Raw genomic sequence first — 22,330 nt, 5'->3', positions numbered from 1 at the left:
TTGTAAATTGAATTCCTGAATTGTAAACGATAATAACTGCAAGTAAAGACAACATATAACAAGGAATGCAAACACTTTCTATATATTAGCCTTTTGTATAGTGTGTGCACAGAGACAGAAATCGTAAGGCACATATTCATACAGACATGCACAGAGGTGAACAGGTGCCTATACCTCAAAAGATATACAGGTGCTCAAGCAAGCAGATCAATAGACAAATACACACAGTCAACAGACTGTTGGCAACTTGTGAGTTGTGAAAGTTGTGGGTCATGATTAACCATCTTTAAGAAGGCTGAGAAAGTGAAGTGTTCAACTGCATCTGCCCCTGGGCTGTGGGGGCATTTCCCAAGAACTTTATCAACAAGCGTTGGAAATCTCTGCTTTGATAAAGTCATGCTATTCGTTTTATCAGTGCTTATTGGCAGGGACACGCTGTTAGAAATTGGGTTTCTAGTTGAGAGAAGTATTCAACCTTTCCAAGCAGAAACCACAATCCTAGTCAGGATAAGTCACAAACACACCCTAAATTAAGCCGTGGTCACCCCCTAGTTGCTTGACACAGGGCAATCAGGCTTAACTTTACAGGAAATGTGTAAAGTATTTGTGCACACTTCAAAAAGTAAAACAGTGAAACCACTGCACAAATAGATACCACACCTGGTTAGAAAAGTAGAGCTTAATTTAATGAGCAAAACTACAAAAACCCAATAAGTAGATCCGGAGGTATTCTTTTTAAAGAATAAACTGAGATGTAGTGCTTAAACGCAGAAAGAGCTAACAGAGGTGTTGGACTTGGCCCTACTGGCAGTTTCACCCCTGAACTTTTTGCCTGGTGTTATTAAATAATTATAGTGATGTCTTGGTTTCTGCGCACTTTCACTGGTTCCCAGTGGAAAGTGTGTGCGCACCCTGAGTGCGTGGAGTAAGGTTGGCCTGCCCTCCCATAGGAATGAATGGGGAATGTTCGTGTCCCTGGTAGTTCCTGATGCGTGAGGTGTGCAGGCTCAAGTCTGGTATGTGCGGACTCGTGTGATTGAATGCTGCGCAATGATATATGCGGCATGATTGTGTCTAGTGTGGAAGTGCCACTTCTAGAAGTTGGCATGTTTGTGTAATTTGTGTCTGGCTTGTGATTGGCTGGAGCTGGCTGGTAAGCCTTGCTCCAGGAGTCTGGGTGGGTCTGCCCGGTGGTGAGTGTGGAGATTAGCATTCTAATGGCTGGGGAGGAGTGCACCTGGGTCCTGAATAGGGCTGGGCTTTCCCCACAGAATACTGGCTCCGCCCCCTGTGGTGCGTCTGCTGTCCCTAGCCATGCCAGTAAATAGAGTGAGGGGCTGAGAACATCAAGGGTGCTCCCAGACCAGTTGCGACTGGTTCTTCCCCCACCCCGCACCTTTAGACAAAGGATTTGTCTGTATAAAAGGAGGTTGTGACCTCTTGTCAAATGTTCTTGTTTGCCAACTTGAATCCTGCCAGGGGCGTGCTGCTGCTTGGGCCCAGGGGAAGGCTTGCCTCCCTGGGCACTGCCCAGCCACTGGACTCCTGAAGGACTTTGCTGGACTTGTGGACCTTTACCTTGTGCCCTTCTAGCGCCTGGGAGCGCTGGATTGTCTACTAAGCGCTTGAGAGCGCTTCTACTGTGGGCACCCTGGGAGTGTGTGGCTCCTCTCCCCTGTTGCCATGTGTAAGGGAATCCCGAGCGTAGGGATTCCCCCTGTGGCCCTTTTATCGCAGGTGCCCACCCTGCATCATGCTTGTTATGGTGCTTTTCTATTGGCGGGTGCCCACCCCGTTTATGAGCTCCTTTGCGAGTACCCACCTTGCTTCTGCCTTTTATTTTAGCACCGAGGGTGCCCACCCCTCATTTGCCGGTCTGATTCACCACCGCGGCGCTCGTGCCGCAAAAAGGAAGCCAGGCACCGGCGTGCCTGACGTTGGGCGGGACTTCCTGTTTGCGAGGGAAGTCCCGCCCACTGCTGTGCTGTGATTGGCAGTCCGGCCGGAAGGGAGCTGCTGTCCGAGGAGCCACGAAGGCTCCACATCAAGTCCCGGTCCCGAGATGGGGGACCGGGTGAAGAGCGAAGCGGGCGCTTGGTGAAGGCGGGGCTCCCATGAGGAGAGAGAGCACTGCCACGCGCTACCGCTGCCAGACAAAGAGAACGCCTTCCCGCGCCGAGAGCCGGTAAGTTGAGACGGCTGGGGCAGGGGGGGAAGGCCACATGTGTTCCCCAGGCACCTGAGTGGTGCCCTTCTTCCGAGTGGCCCCAGATGGCAGCGGGCCGCTCCAGAAATGGGTCTTTTGTTGCTCCAGGGCCCCGTGGGGGCCTGTGTCCCCCAGAGCGATGGCGGCCCACCGATGGGGGAAGTAATTATCTTCAAAGCCCGCCCCCGGGCCCCCACCGCTGTTGTTGGCCACCCTCCTTGCTCTTAGAGCTTAGAAGGCTCCAACAATTGGGGTCACGATTATTCCCAGAGCTTAGAGGGCTCCAACCCTGTGCCGCAGTGTGGATTTGTTTCGAGCCTAGAGGGCTCCCCATTTGGCACAGACTTTCTCCAAGAGGGCTGGTGAGAGCCCTGGCGTAGTTTTTGCTGATCTACAGCTGCCCAGCAAGTAGTGGGCAACTGCACCGTTTAGGTTTCTTTCTTTTAGGGACACATGTTCTTTGGACTAAGGAGTGAGTCACACTCCTTCATCCTTGCCCTGGCCTTCCACAGCTGCGCAGCACTTAGTGCCAGCTGCAGCGTTTAGGCCCTGTTCTGTCCCTGTCCTCAGCTGCCCAGCAAGTAGTGGGCAGCTGCTACGTTTAGGTTTTGGCGCAGTGGCGCAACTTGGACTTGATGTAAGTTCTGTGCTAATGTGATTTCTGCGAATTGTTATTTGCTGCACCTCTGAATGTAGTTTTGATGCATCATGTGCCTTGTTCTTTCACCTCTGAATGTGTTGTTTATGCATCATGTGTTCTCCTGTGCTGCACCTCTGAATGTGTTTTAGATGCATCATGTGCCTTGTTCTTACACCTCTGAATGTGTTGTTTATGCATCATGTGTCCTCCTGTGCTGCACCTCTGAATGTGTTTTAGATGCGTCATGTGCCTTGTTCCTTACACCTCTGAATGTGTTGTTTATGCATCATGTGTTTCTCCTGCACCTCTGAATGTGTTTTGATGCGTCATGTGCCTTATTCCTTACACCGCTGAATGTATGTTTATACATCATGTGTCTTTCTTACACCTCTGAATGTTCTATACATCATGTGTGAAGCTTCCGATTGTTATAAGTTCTAAGTGCTAGTTCTACTAAGTGCATATTCCTGACAGTGGTGCCTGTGGCCCTGTTCTGTACATAATCCCCTGTAAATTCTGCCACTGCCTTTTGGCACATTGTAAAGTGTGTGTTTCTATCTAATGTGTTTTGCAATACAAAGGCTATATTTACATATACCTTGTGTGGAGTTCATTTTGTGGGGGGCTTTGGATGTTGTTGCTGGTGGGTGCGTGCGCAAATGCTTTACAATCACCTCTGAGATAAGCCTGACTGCTCGTGCCAAGCTACCAAGAGGGTGAGCATGGGTTATCTTGGCGGGTGACTTCCTTACCCTAACTTAGGAGTGGTGGTTTCTGCCTGGCTTTGGCGCAAGCCTAAGCCAACCAGAAATCCCATTTCTAACATTGTTTGCTAACGGTGGGATATGGACTTGTGTTTGCGCAGTACCACAGCGACAACTGGCCCCACTACAAAACTCTGCATTTTTAGATAGTCACATGAAAGGGGATTATTGTTTTTAAGTTTTCTAAAAATGTCATTTCTGTTGAAATGTTTTTTCTGGATTCACCAGAAGGGTGGGATCCAGTGGTGGCAGCGAAAATGTGTCCAGTGGGTGTGTTCCCTGTCCCTTTCCTGGAGTAATGGTACCGGTGTCCCGTGTGGTCAGGTTGAGAAATCAGGGGTGGTAGAAACTACCTTACCAGTCTGGGGGGGGGGGGCAGTCTGTGTGGATGAATGGTGTGAGTTCTCTGGATGGGGATCTTGCTGAATACTCGTGTGCTCTTGTTTTGTTCAGATACCTAAGTCCCTTGTGTTAAACTTTCCCAAGAACGTCTGCAGAAGTGGAGCCTGCTTTTTGATTTCTGTGGTCTGTTTAGAGACAGAATTTTGGAGTTGGTAAGGTTCTGGGAGGAGAGAGGCATAGTGGATGGAGTGATTCCAAAAGGAGTGGCTGAGGTGTCTTCCAGCCCAGTGTGGTGTAAAAGGTTCAGTGTAGCCCAGCTAGGTCTCGGTGTAGGGGCTCACGTCCTGACTCAAGAGGAGAAGGACTGGGTCGGACTGCGTGTCTCCAGGTGCCCAAAACCCAGTGTCAGGGCCTGGAATGTTTCTGAAGAGAACGTCAGGTCGGGGGCCTAGGCTGTACCAATAGGTCATTTGAGGAAGATCTCCCAGAGTATTTGAAGAACGTGGAACATCAGTGAACAGGGTTTCAGTAGTTCTGGTGTCTGGCAGTACCACTCCAGTTGGGAGTGTGGAGTGTGGAGAGTTCTGGAAGGGGGTCAGAGGGAGTCTGACCCCTGTGCATCCGGTGAATGTGGACTTCAGGTGGGAGAGTTGTGTTCTGGAGGGTGCTTCAGAAGTAGAGGTAGGGTGGGGCATTCTTGCCCGTGACCTCTGGTCAGCCTGAGGGTGCGGACCCTAGGTTGAAGGATCAGATGTAGTTTGGAACTACACTGAGAAAGGGAGTGGAGAGTGGCTAGTGTAGGCCAGGGGTTACTACCCCCCACTCTGTGGATTGGCAGGGACCAGTAGTATCTGGGTGGCCTAGGGCCTGGTCCTAGCCATGGACAACTAAGGAGTACCAGTGGGGTAGCCTAGTTGGGCCTGTTTCTTTTTTAAGTATGTGCTTGTCTTATGGATCAACGTGGTGTAGAACCGGAGGGTGTCCCTGCAGTGCAGGCCTGCGTCCATGTTCTATCGCCCAAAGCAGGAAAGTCCATCACAGTGGTGATTGGCCTACCCTGCGTTTTGGCTGGAAGGGGGTTGTGTTGGACTTGACCCTTCTGTCTAGTTCACCCCTGAACTTTTTGCCTGCTGTTATTAAATAAATATAGTGATGTCTTGGTTTCTGCGCACTTTCACTGTGTCCCAGTGGAAAGTGCATGCGCACCCTGAGTGCGTGGAGTAAGGTTGGCCTGCCCTCCCATAGGAATGCATGGGGAATGTCTGTGTCCCTGGTAGTTCCTGATGCGTGAGGTGTGCAGGCTCGAGACTGGTATGTGCGGACTCGTGTGATTGAATGCTGCACAATGATATATGTGGCTTGATTGTGTCTAGTGTGGAAGTGCCACTTCTAGAAGTTGGCATGTTTGTGTAATTTGTGTCTGGCTTGTGATTGGCTGGAGCTGGCTGGTGAGCCTGGCTCCAGGAGTCTGGGTGGGTCTGCCCGGTGGTGAGTGTGGAGATTAGCATGCTGATGGCTGGGGAGGAGTGCACCTGGGTCCTGAATAGGGCTGGGCTTTCCCCACACAAGCTGGCTCCGCCCCCTGTCGTGCGTCTAATGTCCCTAGCCCTGCCAGTGAATAGACTGAGGGGCTGAGCACATCAAGGGTGCTCCCAGACAAGCTGCAACTGGTTCTTCCCCAACCCTGCACCTTTAGACAAAGGATTTCTCTGTATAAAAGGAGGCTGTGACCTCTTGTCAAATGTTCTTCTTTGCCAACTTGAATCCTGCCAGGGGCGTGCTGCTGCTTGGGCCCAGGGGAAGGCTTACCTCCCTGGGCCCTGCCCAGCCCCTGGACTCCTGAAGGACTTTGCTGGACTTGTGGACCTTTACGTTGTGCCCTTCTAGTGCCTAGGAGCGCTAGATTGTCTACTAAGCGCTTGGGAGCGCTTCTACTTTTGAGCCTGTGGGCGCCCTGGGAGTGCGTGGCTCCTCTCCCCTGTTGCCGGGTGTAAGGGAATCCCGAGCGTAGGGATTCCCCCTGTGGCCCCTTTATCGCAGGTGCCCACCCTGCATCATGCTCGTTATGGTGTTTTTCTATTGACGGGTGCCCACCCCGATTATGAGCTCCTTTGCGAGTGCCCACCTCGCTTTTTTAGCACCGAGGGTGCCCACCCCTCATTTGCCGGTCTGAATCACCACCGCGGCCCTCGTGCCGCATAAAGGAAGCCAGGCACCAGCGTGCCTGACATTGGGCGGGACTTCCTGTTTGTGAGGGAAGTCCCGCCCGCTGCTGTGCCGTGATTGGCTGTCTGGCCGGAAGGGAGCTGCTGTCCGAGGAGCCACGAAGGCTCCACATCGAGTCCCGGTCCCGAGATGGGGGATCGGGTGAAGAGCAAAGTGGGCGCTTGGTGAAGGCGGGGCTCCCATGAGGAGAGGGAGGCCCGCCACGCGCTACCACCGCCAGACAAAAAGGCCACATGTGTTCCCCAGGCACCGGAGTGGTGCCCTTCTTCGGAGCGGCCCCAGATGGCAGGGGGCCGCTCCACAAATGGGTCTTTTGTTCCTCCAGGACCCCGTGGGGGCCCGTGTCCCCCAGAGAGATGGCGCCCCACCGATGGGGGCAATAATTATCTTCAAAGCCCTCCCCAGGGCCCCCACCGCTGTTGTTGGCCCCCCTCCTTGCTCTTAATGTTAATGTTAATGTTGAGCCATACTTTTTGAGCGCACGGCTACCCGAGAGGGTGTCCCGGCGCTTTAGCAAAGAGGCCTGAAGGAACCATGAAACCAAAGGAAGACACGCTACAGTCACGATGATTACTTAGTGAAGAGCAAAGTCTTCAACTCCTTCCTAAAAGCCAGAAGGTTATTCGCTTTCCGAAGAGAAAGTGGGAGCTCGTTCCACAAGCAAGCTGCCACATGTTGGAAGGATCGGCCGCCCATCCGGGCACGTTTGACCGCAGGCACTTCCATTTTGGCCAAGTCAGCTGACCGCAGCGTCCTCAGTGGCACATAGAAAGCAATACGCTTCCTAAGATAGTTGGGACCAACAGAGTGAAGGGCTTTAAACGCCAGCTCTTACAGCCTAGAAGGCTCCAACGATTGGGGTCACGATTATTCCCAGAGCCTAGAGGGCTCCAACCCTGTGCCGCAGTGTGGATTTGTTCTGAGCCTAGAGGGCTCCCCATTTGGCGCAGTCTTTCTCCAAGAGGGCTAGTGAGAGCCCTGGCACAGTTTTTGCTGATCTACAGCTGCCCAGCAAGTTGTGGGCAGCTGCACCGTTTAGGTTTCTTTCTTTTAGGGACACATGTTCTTTGGACTAAGGAGTAAGTCACACTCCTTCATCCTTACCCTGGCCTTCCACAGCTGCGCAGCACTTAGTGGCAGCTGCAGTGTTTAGGCCCTGCTCTGTCCCTGTCCTCAGCTGCCCAGCAAGTAGTGGGCCGCTGCTAAATTTAGGTTTTGGCGCAGTGGCGCAACCTGGACTTGATGTAAGTTCTGTGCTAATGTGATTTCTGTGAATTGTAATTTGCTGCACCTCTGAATGTGGTTTTGACGCATCATGTACCTTGTTCTTACACCTCTGAATGTGTTGTTTATGCATCATGTGTTTTCCTGTGCTGCACCTTTGAATGTGTTATAGATGCATAATGTGCCTTGTTCTTACACCTCTGAATGTGTTGTTTATGCACCATGTGTTCTCCTGTGCTGCACCTCTGAATGTGTTTTAGATGCGTCATGTGCCCTGTTCCTTACACCTCTGAATGTGTTGTTTATGCATCATGTGTTTCTCCAGCACCTCTGAATGTCTTTTGATGCATCATGTGCCTTGTTCCTTACACCGCTGAATGTATGTTTATACATCATGTGTCTTTCCTACACCTCTGAATGTTCTATACATCATGTGTGAAGCTCCTGATTGTTATACGTTTTAAGTGCTAGTTCTACTAAGTGCATATTCCTGACATTGGTGCCTGTGGCCCTGTCCTGTACATAATCCCCTGTAAATTATGCCCGTGCCTGTTGGCACATTGTAAAGTGTGTGTTTCTATCTAATGTGTTTTGCAATGCAAAGGCTATTTTTACATATGCCTTGTGTGGAGTTCCTTTGGTGGGGGGTCTAAGATGTTGTTGATGGTGGGTGCGTGTGCAAATGCTTTACACATCGCCTCTGAGATAAGCCTGACTGCTCGAGCCAAGCTACCAAGAGGGTGAGCAGGGGTTATCTTGGCGGGTGACTTCCTTACCCTAACTTAGGAATGGTGGTTTCTGCCTGGCTTTGGCGCAAGCCTTAGCCAACCAGAAATCCCATTTCTAATAAGGGGCTATCTGGTCACTCTAGACCGGGTCAAATCCACAGGTTCAGACCTATTGCACCAGAGTGCGGGTTGGATAGAGGGACCAGCTTTGGCCTGCAGCAAAGTACCTTGTTTGCATAGATGTCAAAGACGAGATGCGGGGTGCAGAGGAGGCAATGCGTTGTTTTCTGCCCACAAAGGTAGGCAGGCGATGTGTCACTTACAAGCTGGGCAACTAGGATGATACGTTAAGAAGGAAGTTGATGCGCTTCACTGTCGGCAAAATCAACAACATCGATCCTTATAACAGTGGCGATGCGTCCACAGGTGAGGAGATGCACTGGTGGTTCTGAGTCCTTTACATCGACGGTGATGAGTGGATAATGCTGGAGAAGCACTTCAAACCCACTTCCAAGGGTCCATGACTGGGTTGGCACCATGTGGCAGGGGAGACTCACCGCTGGGAGAGTCCAGGTGTTGTAGCAAGTGAGTTGGAAGTCTTTTATGTCCCTGAGACTGCAATCAGGAGGCAAGCTAGCAAGCCCTTGGAGTCACTCTGGTTCTGGGTTCAAGTGATGTGCGTGCAGTACGTCTCACCCAGGCAAGGAGGGTAGCAGGTCAGAACAGAAGGAAAGCAGTTCTTCCAGAGCAGCAGGCCATCAGAGCGGCAATCCTTCAGTAGCACAGCAGTCCTTCTTCCTACAGAGTACCTACAGGTCCAGAAGTGTACTGAGGTGATGGTATCTGAGGTCCAGTACATATACCCAGTTTTGCCTATAAAGTGGGGAGAAGCTACTAGAAACATGCCTTTAAGAAGTGCAAATATGCCCTGCCTCCCATGTCCTGGCTCCAAGCCGGCAGGAGTGACAATGCCGGGTCATTAAGCCCTATTGTGTGTGGTTAATGATACACGAACATATATTGGTACTTCTTCGAAACATGGCTGCACTTCAATAGAAGGGCACCTTTTGGGTATTTTATCTGTTTTCGTTGTCATTCGCTGATGCAAATTACCCTTTCAATTTCAGCTAGTGACATAGGATGTCAGTTCCTTGGACCAGGTAGAGCTTTCCTGTAATAGGGCAAAGGTGTCAGGCTAGGAAATCGGGGAATATTAAGGTGATGTTTGGGCATAATAAGGATTATCTATATTTTAATGGGAACATATTATAACGATGGACTAGATCATGTGTTGATAATACCTGGCAAACCCACATACAGCAAAATAACGTCAGGCAAAGTAAAGAGCACGTGAATAGTAGACGTACAGCAGAACCCCCTGATAGTTTTATAACATAGAAAAGATTATACTTAGAGGTGCATGCTGTGTGGGTAATCTAATTCATCAAAAGTGGAAGGTCTTAAAGTAGCCTTGGGCCTTGGAAGAGTCACATATCAACCTCAAATGAATGAGTAGGGTGCTCTAAAAGAATGCTTCTTGTACACGAGGGAAGGTGACTTCAAATATTTTGAATTTTCTAGTGCAGAGGACAAGCTGATTATGGATGTAGGGCTTGGATTTCTGACAACTGAAAGACATTGGGGAAAAAGCTTAATTTGCAGCTGTTAATTGCCTCCTGAGTAAGGTATATTCTCTTCCACTGTATCCTGTCCTTAATAGGAATGTGGTGCGGGCTCGACGACCATGGTGAGATTTGATGGCTGCATTTCAAGCTTGCTGTGAGCCAAACAGAGTGGGGTGATAGTTGGCATTTCCTTGGTTTGCGTGTGAAGGTCATACTTGTCACAAGGTGTCAGATTTTCAGTATTTACATGAATTATATTAGTGGCTCAGAACTAACCAAATAGCTGCTTATGTTTTATGTAAGAAGGCTAAGTGGGGCCTCCGCCAAAAGAGAGACTCGGTTACTTTCTGAGATCACCGAGATGATATTGGATGAGGTGTGGCGCCGCGGCCAGGGCGACTGACGCTGGAATCTGGGGATCACGGTTCGAACCCTAGCGCCGTGTGACTCTGGGCAATAGCTTGCTTTATCTTCCCGACGGCCCCCAGCGCCTAGAGACCCTTACAGGTGATTGTTTGCGCTTTACAAATGTGGATTATTATTGGACAAGTATGTCTGAAAATGTGGTCCCATGTGTGTGTTAAGCATGTGAAGGATGAGCTTGTAATAGCTGCCAAACCCATATCAGAAGGGTAACTGGAACCAGGGCAACCAATGTATTGACTATTTGGCATTAAGGCACATAAATGGATAAATCTTGTTTTTTCCCCACAAACCTGTGAGCCTGCCGAAAATGATAAGGACAATGTAAAGTAGAAACTGCAGCATCGCTTACCTCGAAGTGGTTTATAAGTTGCTTGGGTTTGACTTTTAGGATCATTTCATATTTGCCGAGATGGCGCTTTAGCAGCTCCTCGTAGATCAGCTCAAAGGTCACTTTGCTTTCTGATGCCACATTCACAGAGACAGTAAATTTTTCGGTCTTCCTCCCAGAGGCCCTTTAAATCCAAAAGAAAGCAAATAAATACAACGGACCATGCAGCGCAGAGTTTGAGACCTTGAAACCTTCAGGAACATGCAAAGATGAACGTTCCCCCAATCTCGACATCCATCCAAAAGCAGGCATGAGTCAATAGAGCAAGCATAGCATCGACAATGTCTAAAGGTTTGCACATGTTATGCTGATAACAGTAATTACTACCCAATAGCACAAACACATTCCTCAGCAGAGTTGGCTGCTGAGGAATGAAAGTGGTGGGAAGAACATCTGACCCTCTGACAGGCACCAGTAGAAACCACCAATGCCCTTAGGCTCAACCATGGGCGTCCATTCACGTAACAGAAGCCGCATTCCATGTCACTGGACCTTTACTTAACTCATGCACACATGCTTAGACATACACAAACATTCACACGTACTCTTTGCACACACACACACAAACACACACACCCACACACACACCCACACACACACACACACACACACACACAATCTCACCTGCAAGCACACACATGTTATATTTAAAAACATGTGTACCTAGCACAGATGCTAGGGAGGATCACATTCCAGCCTATTGTACTCTATTTTCATTACACTAATAGTGAATAATGGTTTATTTTTTGTTATTCACTAGTGTGATATATATTCTTTTTATATACAGAAAATAAGGAAAGTGCAGCCATAGCGCCCATAAGAGCGAGCTTCCCTGTAAACTGGCATTGATTTTGCCACCTCTGAGGCTAGAGGTCGCAAGGGACAAGCCAATTGTTGCAGATGCAACTCCTGGCGACTTCTTAATGACGTCCATGGGTTCAACACCAAAGCTCTCAATGGTGGTTCGTTTTAAACAGTGTTTATAGCAGGGCCGGGCCGCATTTGAGAGCTCTAGCTTTGAAGCTTAAGGCAGTGCGATCTTCTCAAAGTGCTGTCATTGAGGCCAAATAAACGTGTAATTAAGAATAAAACAGCAGCTAAAGTTACCACAATAAGTACGACAGCTATAGGTAGAATATGCAGATGGTATTCCTGCCTTGCGACAAACAACCAAAAGGTCCCACTTGGACAGTCACAGGATCCCTGTGTAAGTGCTAAAGGGAGGGAGGGGCATCACTATGGAACAGAAAGCCTTACACACTAAATTGTGTCATGCTTTATCATATGCAACCTCTACCCACCTTGGAAGGACAATGCCTCCAGGGCAGACTCAACCTCATGTTAGACTGGAGTTCTCCTATAAAAGCTACTGGACAATAGAGGATCCAGATAGGTTAGTTTAAAGGCCTTCATGTATCCCGCTATTTGCATTTAGTAGTGGGTACAGTGGGTAAGGTTAAAAACTGCTGGAGCTGTGGTACTAGTGGTGGAGAGGAGTTGTCGAGCTGGTTAACCTGAATGGAGGGACTTTTTATGAATGTGTGACTACAAAGGACACTGTACCCCTCACTAAGAAGCTGGTGTCCCCTATGATCTGGGGTTGTTCTCATTGTGCGTTTCAGGCAGGACTCACCTGAGCACATTCGTATTTTCTTCCTTTTCACTATTATCCCTTCTCGCCAAATATCCAGAAAATAGGCCCCCAAAAGGAAGTTAGGGATCCTGGGCTCCAAGGAATGCCCCAGGGCAGTATGGGCTTCTAGGATGGGCAGAAACATGTTTGCCTGTCTTTTTACGGTGGTGTGAATCATTGCTCTCATTCCACCGCCCTACTAATTGCGTGTTCTACCTATAGCTGCAATACTTATTGTGGTAACTTGGTCTTCCCAGGAGGGTGTTTTGGCAGCTTACCTCCTCCTCTCTCGCATGTGTTATGAGCAACTGTACTTACCACTGTCTCGGTATTCATCTCTGGTCCCAACAGTTCATGGCTCTGAGCGCTGACTCCTAGAGCCAACTGCTCATACCAATCCAGACTCACCTCTCATGCTGTTAACCAGCATGCAATAACCCAAGGGAAAAGTACTAGGACTAGATGTGCTGGGCTGGCTCTGCTCTTCTTGAGACATTGTCTGTCTGCTTCTGCTCTCCACCCGGCTGTGTAACACAGCTTGGGTTGGAGAGGTAGAAACAGCACATGTTGGGTTGCCCATCACAAGACAGCCGTCCACACCAAAATGCACACATGGAGTGGTCACCAGTTTCATTACTCCTCCCTGGTGGTGCCAATCAGAATGAAGGACCCACTCCATCTTCAGACCCCTCTTGGGTTGACAACATGAAAAATAAAATGGTTGTAAAGTAATCATATTACTATTTTAATTTTAGATTTGCCCTGCTCGCAGTGGGGGGTGGGGGGGGGCGGGGGCTGAGGCTCCTCCACCCTAATGGAGGAGCCGCCCCATGTCTATCAGATTACATTACCATACATAAGACCAAAATATAGTATGGACATGATCACTGCTCCATCAATAAAATTGTAACTGATCCGAGATACCAAATGACACAACAGAAGACACAGGAGCAAAAAACGAAATTTTCAGCTTAATTCACAAAAATAGTTTGAAAAGTATGGGCAGAAATCTCAGCCTCCTTCTGAATATACTTTTTTCTATTCACCCAATAGTCACAGGAGCACATCTTGAAAGCTGTATAGGTGTATATTTACAGGTATATGCCTTTGACGGCCACGTAACTTTCATGTGGGTTCCTATTCCCTCAAAACAGAGCTCTCCACATGGATACCCTGTACAAATATTTTATTTACTCCACAGGGAAATTCTTTGTTACTGTGGAGAAAGTGTATTGTTTATACCCCATCAAATCTGGGGGTGATCAGTTTCCATTCCCATCTGGGAAGGAGGATTGTGGCAGCCCTTTGCTTTAGAAGATTCCAAACCCTGTCTAGGGGAGAAAGGCGATGGATCGCTGTAGTGATTTCTCCCAAAAAGACATGTCTGAAGACATGTCTGAAGATGTTCACCGATTTCTAAGCGATGCCATACTTTTGAATGCCTATTTCCCAAGCCTTGGGTTGGATTTATGACTGCAGAGATATATGTACCTGCGCTAGATATATCCTCCCAAATAAATCAGTTAACTTCCTACCAGAACTCCCTTAGAGAACATCTGGCAGGTGTGAAAAAGGAACATATGGCTGTGAAGATATGTGTTTGGCATAAGCCTGAACAAAGACTAAATAGGTACGAGAAGGGAATCTCGGCCTCAACCTAAACCCTACTTTTCCTACTTGTGTCTGTTCCCAAACATTTCATGGAATGTACCTGGAAAGCTGTAGCAGGTTTCCAGTTGAACTCGTGGGGAGGGCATTTGACACTTCATGGGCGCAATAAGGGGTTATCCAGAGCAGAGTATGCCTCACAACAGAAATAGGATCCTGTTCCTGTGCAAATGCACATTTCTTTTATTCAAATCTTGGGCAATCCCATCCCCCCCAATCCCAGAAGGGGAGTCCTTCCAGCTCTTGGTTAAAGAACATTTCTGACCGTTTACATGGTGGAAAGGGGATTTTGAGAATGTCAACAAATGTACATGTCAAATGCACAAGGCACAACCCATGCCTTGAAATGCCACCTTCCCATCCCTTGTGTGGAATTTACAGATGTTGCAATCTCTGTAATAGTGGTAGTGATCTTCAACATGTAATTTGGTTATGCCTGAAGGAATCACGTTTTGAATTCCTAACAGTCCTAAAATGTAAATGTGGTCAGAAATGTAGGTGTACAACCTAGGGGCCGATTCCAATTAGGGAAAAACTGCTCCGAATAGCCGTTCGGAGCATTTTTCTCATACGAATCGTACCCTGCAATGTCCCCCGTACGTACGACGAAGTTAGATTCGTACCAGGAGCCGTACTCCGTACGAGTCGTACAGAGACCGTATGACTCTAATCTCCGTACGATTCTCCCTCGGATCCCGCTGTACGTGACATCTGTACGGTTGGCGGCTGGTGTTTACGAACCAGCAAGTACGATATGTGTCGGGTACGCACCGTACGACCCTTTTTCTACAGGAGCTGAAAACAGCCGTAAAAGCAGAGTTCGCGCCAAAACAGGTACGGACCGTACCCCTACGATCATGGAGTGTACGAACCGTACCCCATGATCGTAGGTGTACGAACCGTACCCCTACGATCATGGGGTGTACGAACCGTACCCCATGATCATAGGTGTACGAACCATACCCCTAGGATCATGGGGTGTACGAACCGTACCCCATGATCGTAGGTGTACGGACTGTACGGTGTGTATGTGTTTGTGTGCTTTTCCGTACCACTCGCCCTTACCTGACGTGGACCGTACGAATCGCATCCTCATCCCTCGGTCCGGATCGTACTCGTCAGGTCGTACGGCGTGTGTACGAGTCGTACGGTTCACGGTTTCAGCCTTACAATAAGTACGGATCGCGACGATTCGGACGGATTCCTAGAATACGAATCGTACTACGCGATTCGGACGGACGGGTACGATTCGTACGGAGAGGGCTCCAGATACAAATCTTATGGACTTTTTTTCCCGACTCGGAATCGACCCTCTAATGTACGTTTTTGTACAGGCTCCATTATTTCAAAATCCCTGCAGCAGAGTGCCCTGATAGATTGAAAAGTGCAGCAACCATATGAGTTGCCTATAGCTGGCAGTTGTACAGCAGAGGAGTTTTTTATGTTTTTGCCACAATAGCTAATTGCGCGGGTAATATGCTTAAACTTTAGTTATTCTGTACTTTTTTGTTTTGTACCCGACTTCCCCTATTTCACGGAACATTTGAGGGATAGCCTTGTTTGTTCTGCTGAAAAAAAGACTTATTTTATGTTATTTTTGACACACACACACACATGCACACGCACATGCAAATATACACACACTCCAGTTGGTGCACTCAGGATCAGAGACGCATGCAATCATATTTCCAGGTAGAAGTCATGCATCATCCCCGCAGTGCATCAAATTAATGCATCTATATTGCATATATGGCAATGCTTACCTATCTGCCATATCCAAACTAACAAAGGCCGTGTGACACCGCAGCAAGGAAGCAACTAACAGAGAAATGTAGATCAGCAATACCAAGAGAAAAGTACTAGGACTAGATGTGCTGGGCAGGCTCTGCTCTTCTTGAGACATTGTCTGCCTGCTGCTGCTCTCCACCCGGCTGTATAACACTGCTTGGGTTGGAGAGGTAGAAACTGCACATGTTCGTTTGCCCATCACAAGACAGCCGGCCACACCAAAATGCACACATGGAGTGGTCACCAGTTCCATTACTCCTCCCTTGTGGTGCCAATCAGAATGAAGGACCCACTCCATCCTCAGACCCCTCTTGGGTTGACAGCATGAAAAATAAAATGGTTGTAAAGTAATCATATTACTATTTTAATTTTAGATTTGCCCTGCTCGCAGTGGGGGGGGGGGGGTGGCTGAGGGTCCTCCACCCTAATGGAGGAGCCGCCCCATGTCCCTCAGATTACATTATCATACATAAGACCAAAATATATTAGATCATGTATGGACATAATCACCGCTCCATCAATAAAATTGTAACTGATCCGAAATACCAAATGACACAACAGAAGACACAGGAGCAAATACCGAAAATGTTTAGCTCAATTCACAACAATAGTTTGAAAAGTATGGGCAGAAATCTCAGCCTCCTTCTGAATATACTTTTTTCTATTCACCAAATAGTCACAGGAGCACATCTTGAAAGCTGTATAGGTGTATATTTACAGGTATATGCCTTTGACGGCCACGTAACTTTCATGTGGGTTCCTATTCCCTCAAAACAGAGCTCTCCCCATGGATACCCTGTACAAATGTTTTATTTACTCCACCGGGAAATTCTTTGTTACTGTGGAGAAAGTGTATTGTTTATACCCCAGCAAATCTGGGGGTGATCAGTTTCCATTCCCAACTGAGAAGAAGGATTGTGGCAGCCCTTTGCTTTAGATGATTCCAAATCTGTCTAGGGGAGAAAGGCGATGGATCACTGTAGGTGATTGCTCCCAAAAAGACATGTCTGAAGATGTTCACCGATTTCTAAGCGATGCCATACTTTTGAATGCCTATTTCCCAAGCCTTGGGTTGGATTTATGGCTGCAGAGATATATGTACCTGCACTAGAGATATCCACCCAAATAAATCAGTTAACTTCCTACCAGAACTCCCTTAGAGAACATCTGGCAGGTGTGAAAAAGGAACATATGGCTGTGAAGATATGTGTTTGGCATAAGCCTAAAACAAGACTAAATAGGTAGGAGCGGGAATCTCGGCCTCAACCTAAACCCTACTTTTCCTACTTGTGTCTGTTCCCAAACATTTCATGGAATGTACCTGGAAAGCTGTAGCAGGTTTCCAGTTGAACTCGTGGGGAGGTCATTTGACACTACATGGGTGCAATAAGGGGTAACCAGAGCAGAGTATGCCTCACAACAGAAATAGGATCCTGTTCCTGTGCAAATGCACATTTCTTTTAATCAAATCTTCGGCAATCCCATCCCCCCCAATCCCAGAAGGGAAGTTCTTCCAGCTCTTAGTTAAAGAACATTTCTGACCGTTTACATGGTGGAAAGGGGATTTTGAGAATGTCAACAAATGTACATGTCAAATGCACAAGGCACAACCCATGCCTTGGAATGCCACCTTCCCATCCCTTGTGTGGAATTTACAGATGTTGCAATCTCTGTAATAGTGGTAGTGATTTTCACCATGTAATTTGGTTATGCCTGAAGGAATCACGTTTTGAATTCCTAACAGTCCTAAAATGTAAATGTGGTCAGAAATGTAGGTGTACAACCTAAGGGCCGATTCCAATTTGGGAAAAACCGCTCCGAATAGCCGTTCGGAGCGTTTTTCCCATACGAATCGTACCCTGCAACGTCCCCCGTACGTACGACGAAGTTAGATTCGTACCAGGAGCCGTACTCCGTACGAGTCGTACAGAGACCGTACGACTCTAATCTCCGTACGATTCTCCCTCGGATCCCGCTGTGCGCGACATCTGTACGGTTCGCGGCTGGTGTTTATGAACCAGCAAGTACGATATGTGTCGGGTACGCACCGTATGACCCTTTTTCTGCAGGAGCTGAAAACAGCCGTAAAAGCAGAGTTTGCGCCAAAACAGGTACGGACCGTACCCCTACGATCTTGGAGTGTACGAACCGTATCCCATGATCGTAGGTGTACGAACCGTACCCCTACGATCATGGGGTGTACGAACCGTACCCCATGATCATAGGTGTACGAACCATACCCCTAGGATCATGGGGTGTACGAACCGTACCCCATGATCGTAGGTGTACGGACCGTACGGTGTGTATGTGTTTGTGTGCTTTTGCGTACGACTCGCCCTTACCTGACGTGGACCGTACGAATCGCGTCCTCATCCCTCGGTCCGGATCGTACACGTCAGGTCGTACGGCGTGTGTACGAGTCGTACGGTTCACGGTTTCAGCCTTGCAATACGTACGGATCGCGACGATTCGGACGGATTCCTAGAATATGGATCGTACTACGCGACTCGGACGGACGGGTACGATTCGTACAGAGAGGGATCCAGATACAAATCGTATGGACGTTTTTTTTCCCGAATCGGAATCGACCCTCTAATGTACGTTTTTGTACAGGCTCCATCATTTCAAAATCCCTGCAGCAGAGTGCCCTGATAGATTGAAAAGTGCAGCAACCATATGAGTTGCCTATAGCTGGCAGTTGTACAGCAGAGGAGTTTTTTATGTTTTTGCCACAACAGCTAATAACGCGGGTAATATGATTAAACTTTAGTTATTCTGTACTTTTTTGTTTTGTACCCAACTTCCCCTATTTCACGGAACATTTGAGGGATAGCCTTGTTTGTTCTGCTGAAAAAAAGACTTATTTTATGTTCTTTTTGACACACACACACACACATGCACACGCACATGCAAATATACACAAACTCCAGTTGGTGCACTCAGGATCAGAGACGCATGCAATCATATGTCCAGGTGGAAGTCATGCATCATCCCCGCAGTGCATCAAATGAATGCATCTATATTGCATATATAGCAATGCTTACCTATCTGCCATATCCAAACTAACAAAGGCCGTGTGACACCGCAGCAAGGAAGCAACTAACAGAGAAATGTAGATCAGCAATAACAATTACAGCATTGGGGATGGAGGATGCAAAATGCAGAGCAAATGAGACTTCGACACATCACAAATTAAGTTACCAATATGTGCACCTAATGAACAATACAAGGGATAAAGTAGGCTTCAAAAGTCTCCAAAATGGAGGATGTCATACCTCTGAGCTTTCCCAAAGATTCTCACTGCACCTTCATGCATCAACTTGCCTGCACTGCCCCTTACAGCTCCCAAAGATTCCAAATAAAGCAACAGGACCTTAAAACTACTTTCCATACATAACATTTGCAATTACTCCAAAGACTTTTCTTCTGTCAATCACACCCATCAGATCAATCACCCGCAATTCAGTGTCACTGACTCATGCAACCTTGCTCTTCCTCTACCAGTAAAAGGCTGATGAAAGCCAGAATTCATGTTGTCTAGTATTCCACATCCATCGGTGACACAGGCCATTTGTAAAACATAATGAGAAATGCAGGCATCTCTACGAGGAGGAACCCCCCACATAATGCAGAGGAAGAAGAAAAGCTGCGCTCCTCCTGTACCAAAAAACCCGAAAAACACCTCAAAGATAGTCCTGTCAAAGTGATATGTATTGTCCTTCAACTGCACTAACAATAAACATCATTCTGGCCCAAGATGTTGTCACTTTGTTGCTCAGAGTAGCTTGTTTGAATCAGCACCTGCTATTTCTCTCTTTTCTCTTTGTAGACTGCTGTGGTTGGGCCCAGTGATATAGCTGTGTTTCCAAGGGCCCACAGAAGGAAGAGGAGCCACTGGTGTGCGAGAACTAATGCAAAACTCCTGAGTTTTCCAGGAACTCCCATAGAACCCCATTAGGTGTCAGTCAGTCCACAGTACTTATATGTGAGGGTGCTGGATACATATCAAAAAGGAAGTGTTATGTGCCATTGCACAGCAGCTGTTCTAGGACATTGGTATTTATAGTTTATGCCGGATTGTTGCATACCTTCCTTGGCACTGGGATTATGATGCCGCAGATTTAAGTGAATCATAGTTTTTTGAATCCCCTCTATTGTCGTGGCGTACGCTGTGGTCATGTACAGAAAAAAGTGCAAGAAGTCATGCCGTACATGCAGATTGCTTTCAGAAGCTGTAAATAGTGCAGCTCTGTGTCAGGTGGGCCGCCAGCTATAAAGTTCTGATAGCAAAGCAACAAGAGTGTCTAATATTTGAATACAGATGGTTTTCTGACCTCTAAATAAGACAAGTGATTTACATCTGCCGCACTGTAAGGGCTTGATTAGGAGTTTGGGTCTGCCCTGCCGCTGCACTGCCAAGCCCATGGTCATCCACCTGCCAGATTAGGAGGTAAACTATTGACACTTTTCACCATTGTATAATTGTCTTTACTCACCTTTATTTTATGCCCATTCCCTGGTCTACCGCTGATTAGCGGTTTGGCTGGAGGGAATTGGGACCCACTAGGAGACTCGCAGAAAGTGATTGCTACTTCCGGGTCATCAGGAGAGTCAGCTGACTAGCAGCTGAGCTCGCCCCTTTAAAAACGGGATGCCCTTCTCCATGCACAGCGGATACGTGCAGCGGGCACGCCGCTGGCGTGCCGAAGGCGCACCAAAGGCAAGCCCGTCTTCGCCTGTCCGCCCCTGGACTGGGTCCAGGACCACCCCCCCTGGCCGCCCCCACACAATAGGCAGATAACTTACTGCAGCAATCAACTTAAAGCTATACCCGTTGCCTGCAATGACAAACAGATATGCCCTCTAATCAACCTGGAAAATCTATCCACTAAAAAACATACACACTGCCCAAACTGTCCTTTCATTTTTCAGCCCCCACATAGGAACCCACCTAACATGGACTCCTTACCACCTATTGATCACACTACTATCAACTCAGCTCTCATAAATGCCCGCTCACTACCCAAATATAAATACGAACTACTTAATCTCCTAGAAACCTACAAACTTGATCTCCTTTTCATAACCGAAACATGGGGAGATCCATCATCAGGACCAGACTTCGCCACATCAACCCCTGATGGCTACTGTGTCAGCAGATTGGACAGATCCACAAAAAAAGGGGTGGATTGGCTCTTATCTATCTAGATCACTACTCACTGAGAACACAACCCAATCCCGATCAAAACTTGTGAAGCCTTCTCTTTCACAATATCGCTTTCACACTATTATTCCTTCAAAGGAATCCTCCTATGCCGCCCACCGGGACCCAGAGCCAAGTTCCTATCCACCTTAGAGCCTCTCCTAGAACCCTCAGCGGGATAAAACAACTTCACTATACTAGGGGATTTCAATTTCCATATGGAAACTCACAACGACCATGACACCTCAACCCTCCTAGCCGAATTACAAGCAACAGGACTCACTCAATTAGTAACCAAACCTACCCACTCAGCAGGCCATATCCTGGACGGGCTATTCACTAATAATCAGCAAATCATCCTTGGAAATATCCTCCCTTTTCCTTGGACAGATCACTGTGCAATCTTCTTCAATATTCATATAGAAAACAACACCTCTAACCAAGTGATACCCACTATCCCCAAACAATTCAAAGCTTGGAAAAGTTTTTCCCCAACTGCCCTCAAAGCCCACCTCCTGTCCTCCCCCTGGTTCTCAGAGGCACTCGGGCTAGAAAAGCAATCCTGTAGAAACATAGAAAGACAGTGGCGCCGTAACTACGATCAAACTCAAAAAACCTAATATAAACCTGCACTAACCAAATATAAACAGCTCATAATTTCAGAAAAAAGCAAATACTTTGTTAACCAAATTGAATTATCACAACATTCCAGTAGACAGCTTTTCCAGGTCATAACTAGACTGGCAGGCCCTAAACCCAACCCCCCCTCAACTCCCACTCAAACACTCATTAGCCTCATTCTTCCAAGACAAAGTCAGCCACATATATATCAACTTTGCAGCCAATCTCACTGTCAGCAACCTCACCACCGCTACCAGCGATACCACCATCACATCTATTTCCACCCCACCCGGCACCACAAAGGACTCCACCTCTCCCACCCTTTTGGAATTCACCCAAGTCACGTTAGACCAAATCCTAGACCACATCTCCTCCATTAAATCTGGATCTCCCAATGACCCCTGCCCCCCAACTGTTATAAACTAATACACAAGATCATAGTCCCAGCACTAGCCAACATCTGTAACTCAATGTTCACCTCAGGAATTTACCCTTCCATCTGGAAAAAAACTGCCATTAAACCTCTTTTAAAAAAACACAACCTCGACCCCACAGAAACACAAAACTACAGACCTATCACCTGTCTCCCTTACCCCGCCAAAGTTTTCAAAAAATGTATACACAACCAGCTATCATACTTCATCGAAGAAAACAAACTCTTAGACGACGCACAATTTGGCTTCAGGAAGGGACACGGCACAGAGAAAGCCCTCATCAAGGCCTCTGACGAGATCAGAAAGATACTCGATCGAGGAGGAGCCGCAGGTCTGGTTCTCCTGGACCTCTCAGCGGCATTTGACACGGTCGATCATAACACCCTCATCGACCGTGACTCGGCATTAGGTATC

General features: G+C 47.7%; 1 protein-coding gene across 1 annotated transcript in view; it reads right to left on the bottom strand.

The window, feature by feature from the left end:
• Positions 1–22,330, bottom strand: part of LOC147692933 (inter-alpha-trypsin inhibitor heavy chain H3-like) — a 395,157-nt gene that overhangs the window by 315,178 nt on the left and 57,649 nt on the right. The window contains exon 5 of the mRNA XM_086939194.1: positions 10,531–10,693. Coding sequence (XP_086795320.1) covers positions 10,531–10,693 — 163 coding nt within the window. The remainder of the gene's footprint in view (positions 1–10,530; positions 10,694–22,330) is intronic.

Source organism: Lissotriton vulgaris, chromosome 9 (assembly GCF_964263255.1).
Source record: "Lissotriton vulgaris chromosome 9, aLisVul1.2, whole genome shotgun sequence".
Lineage (NCBI taxonomy): Eukaryota > Metazoa > Chordata > Amphibia > Caudata > Salamandridae > Lissotriton > Lissotriton vulgaris.
Note: the sequence above shows the minus strand (reverse complement) of the source record. Positions and strands in the feature narration are given on the sequence as shown.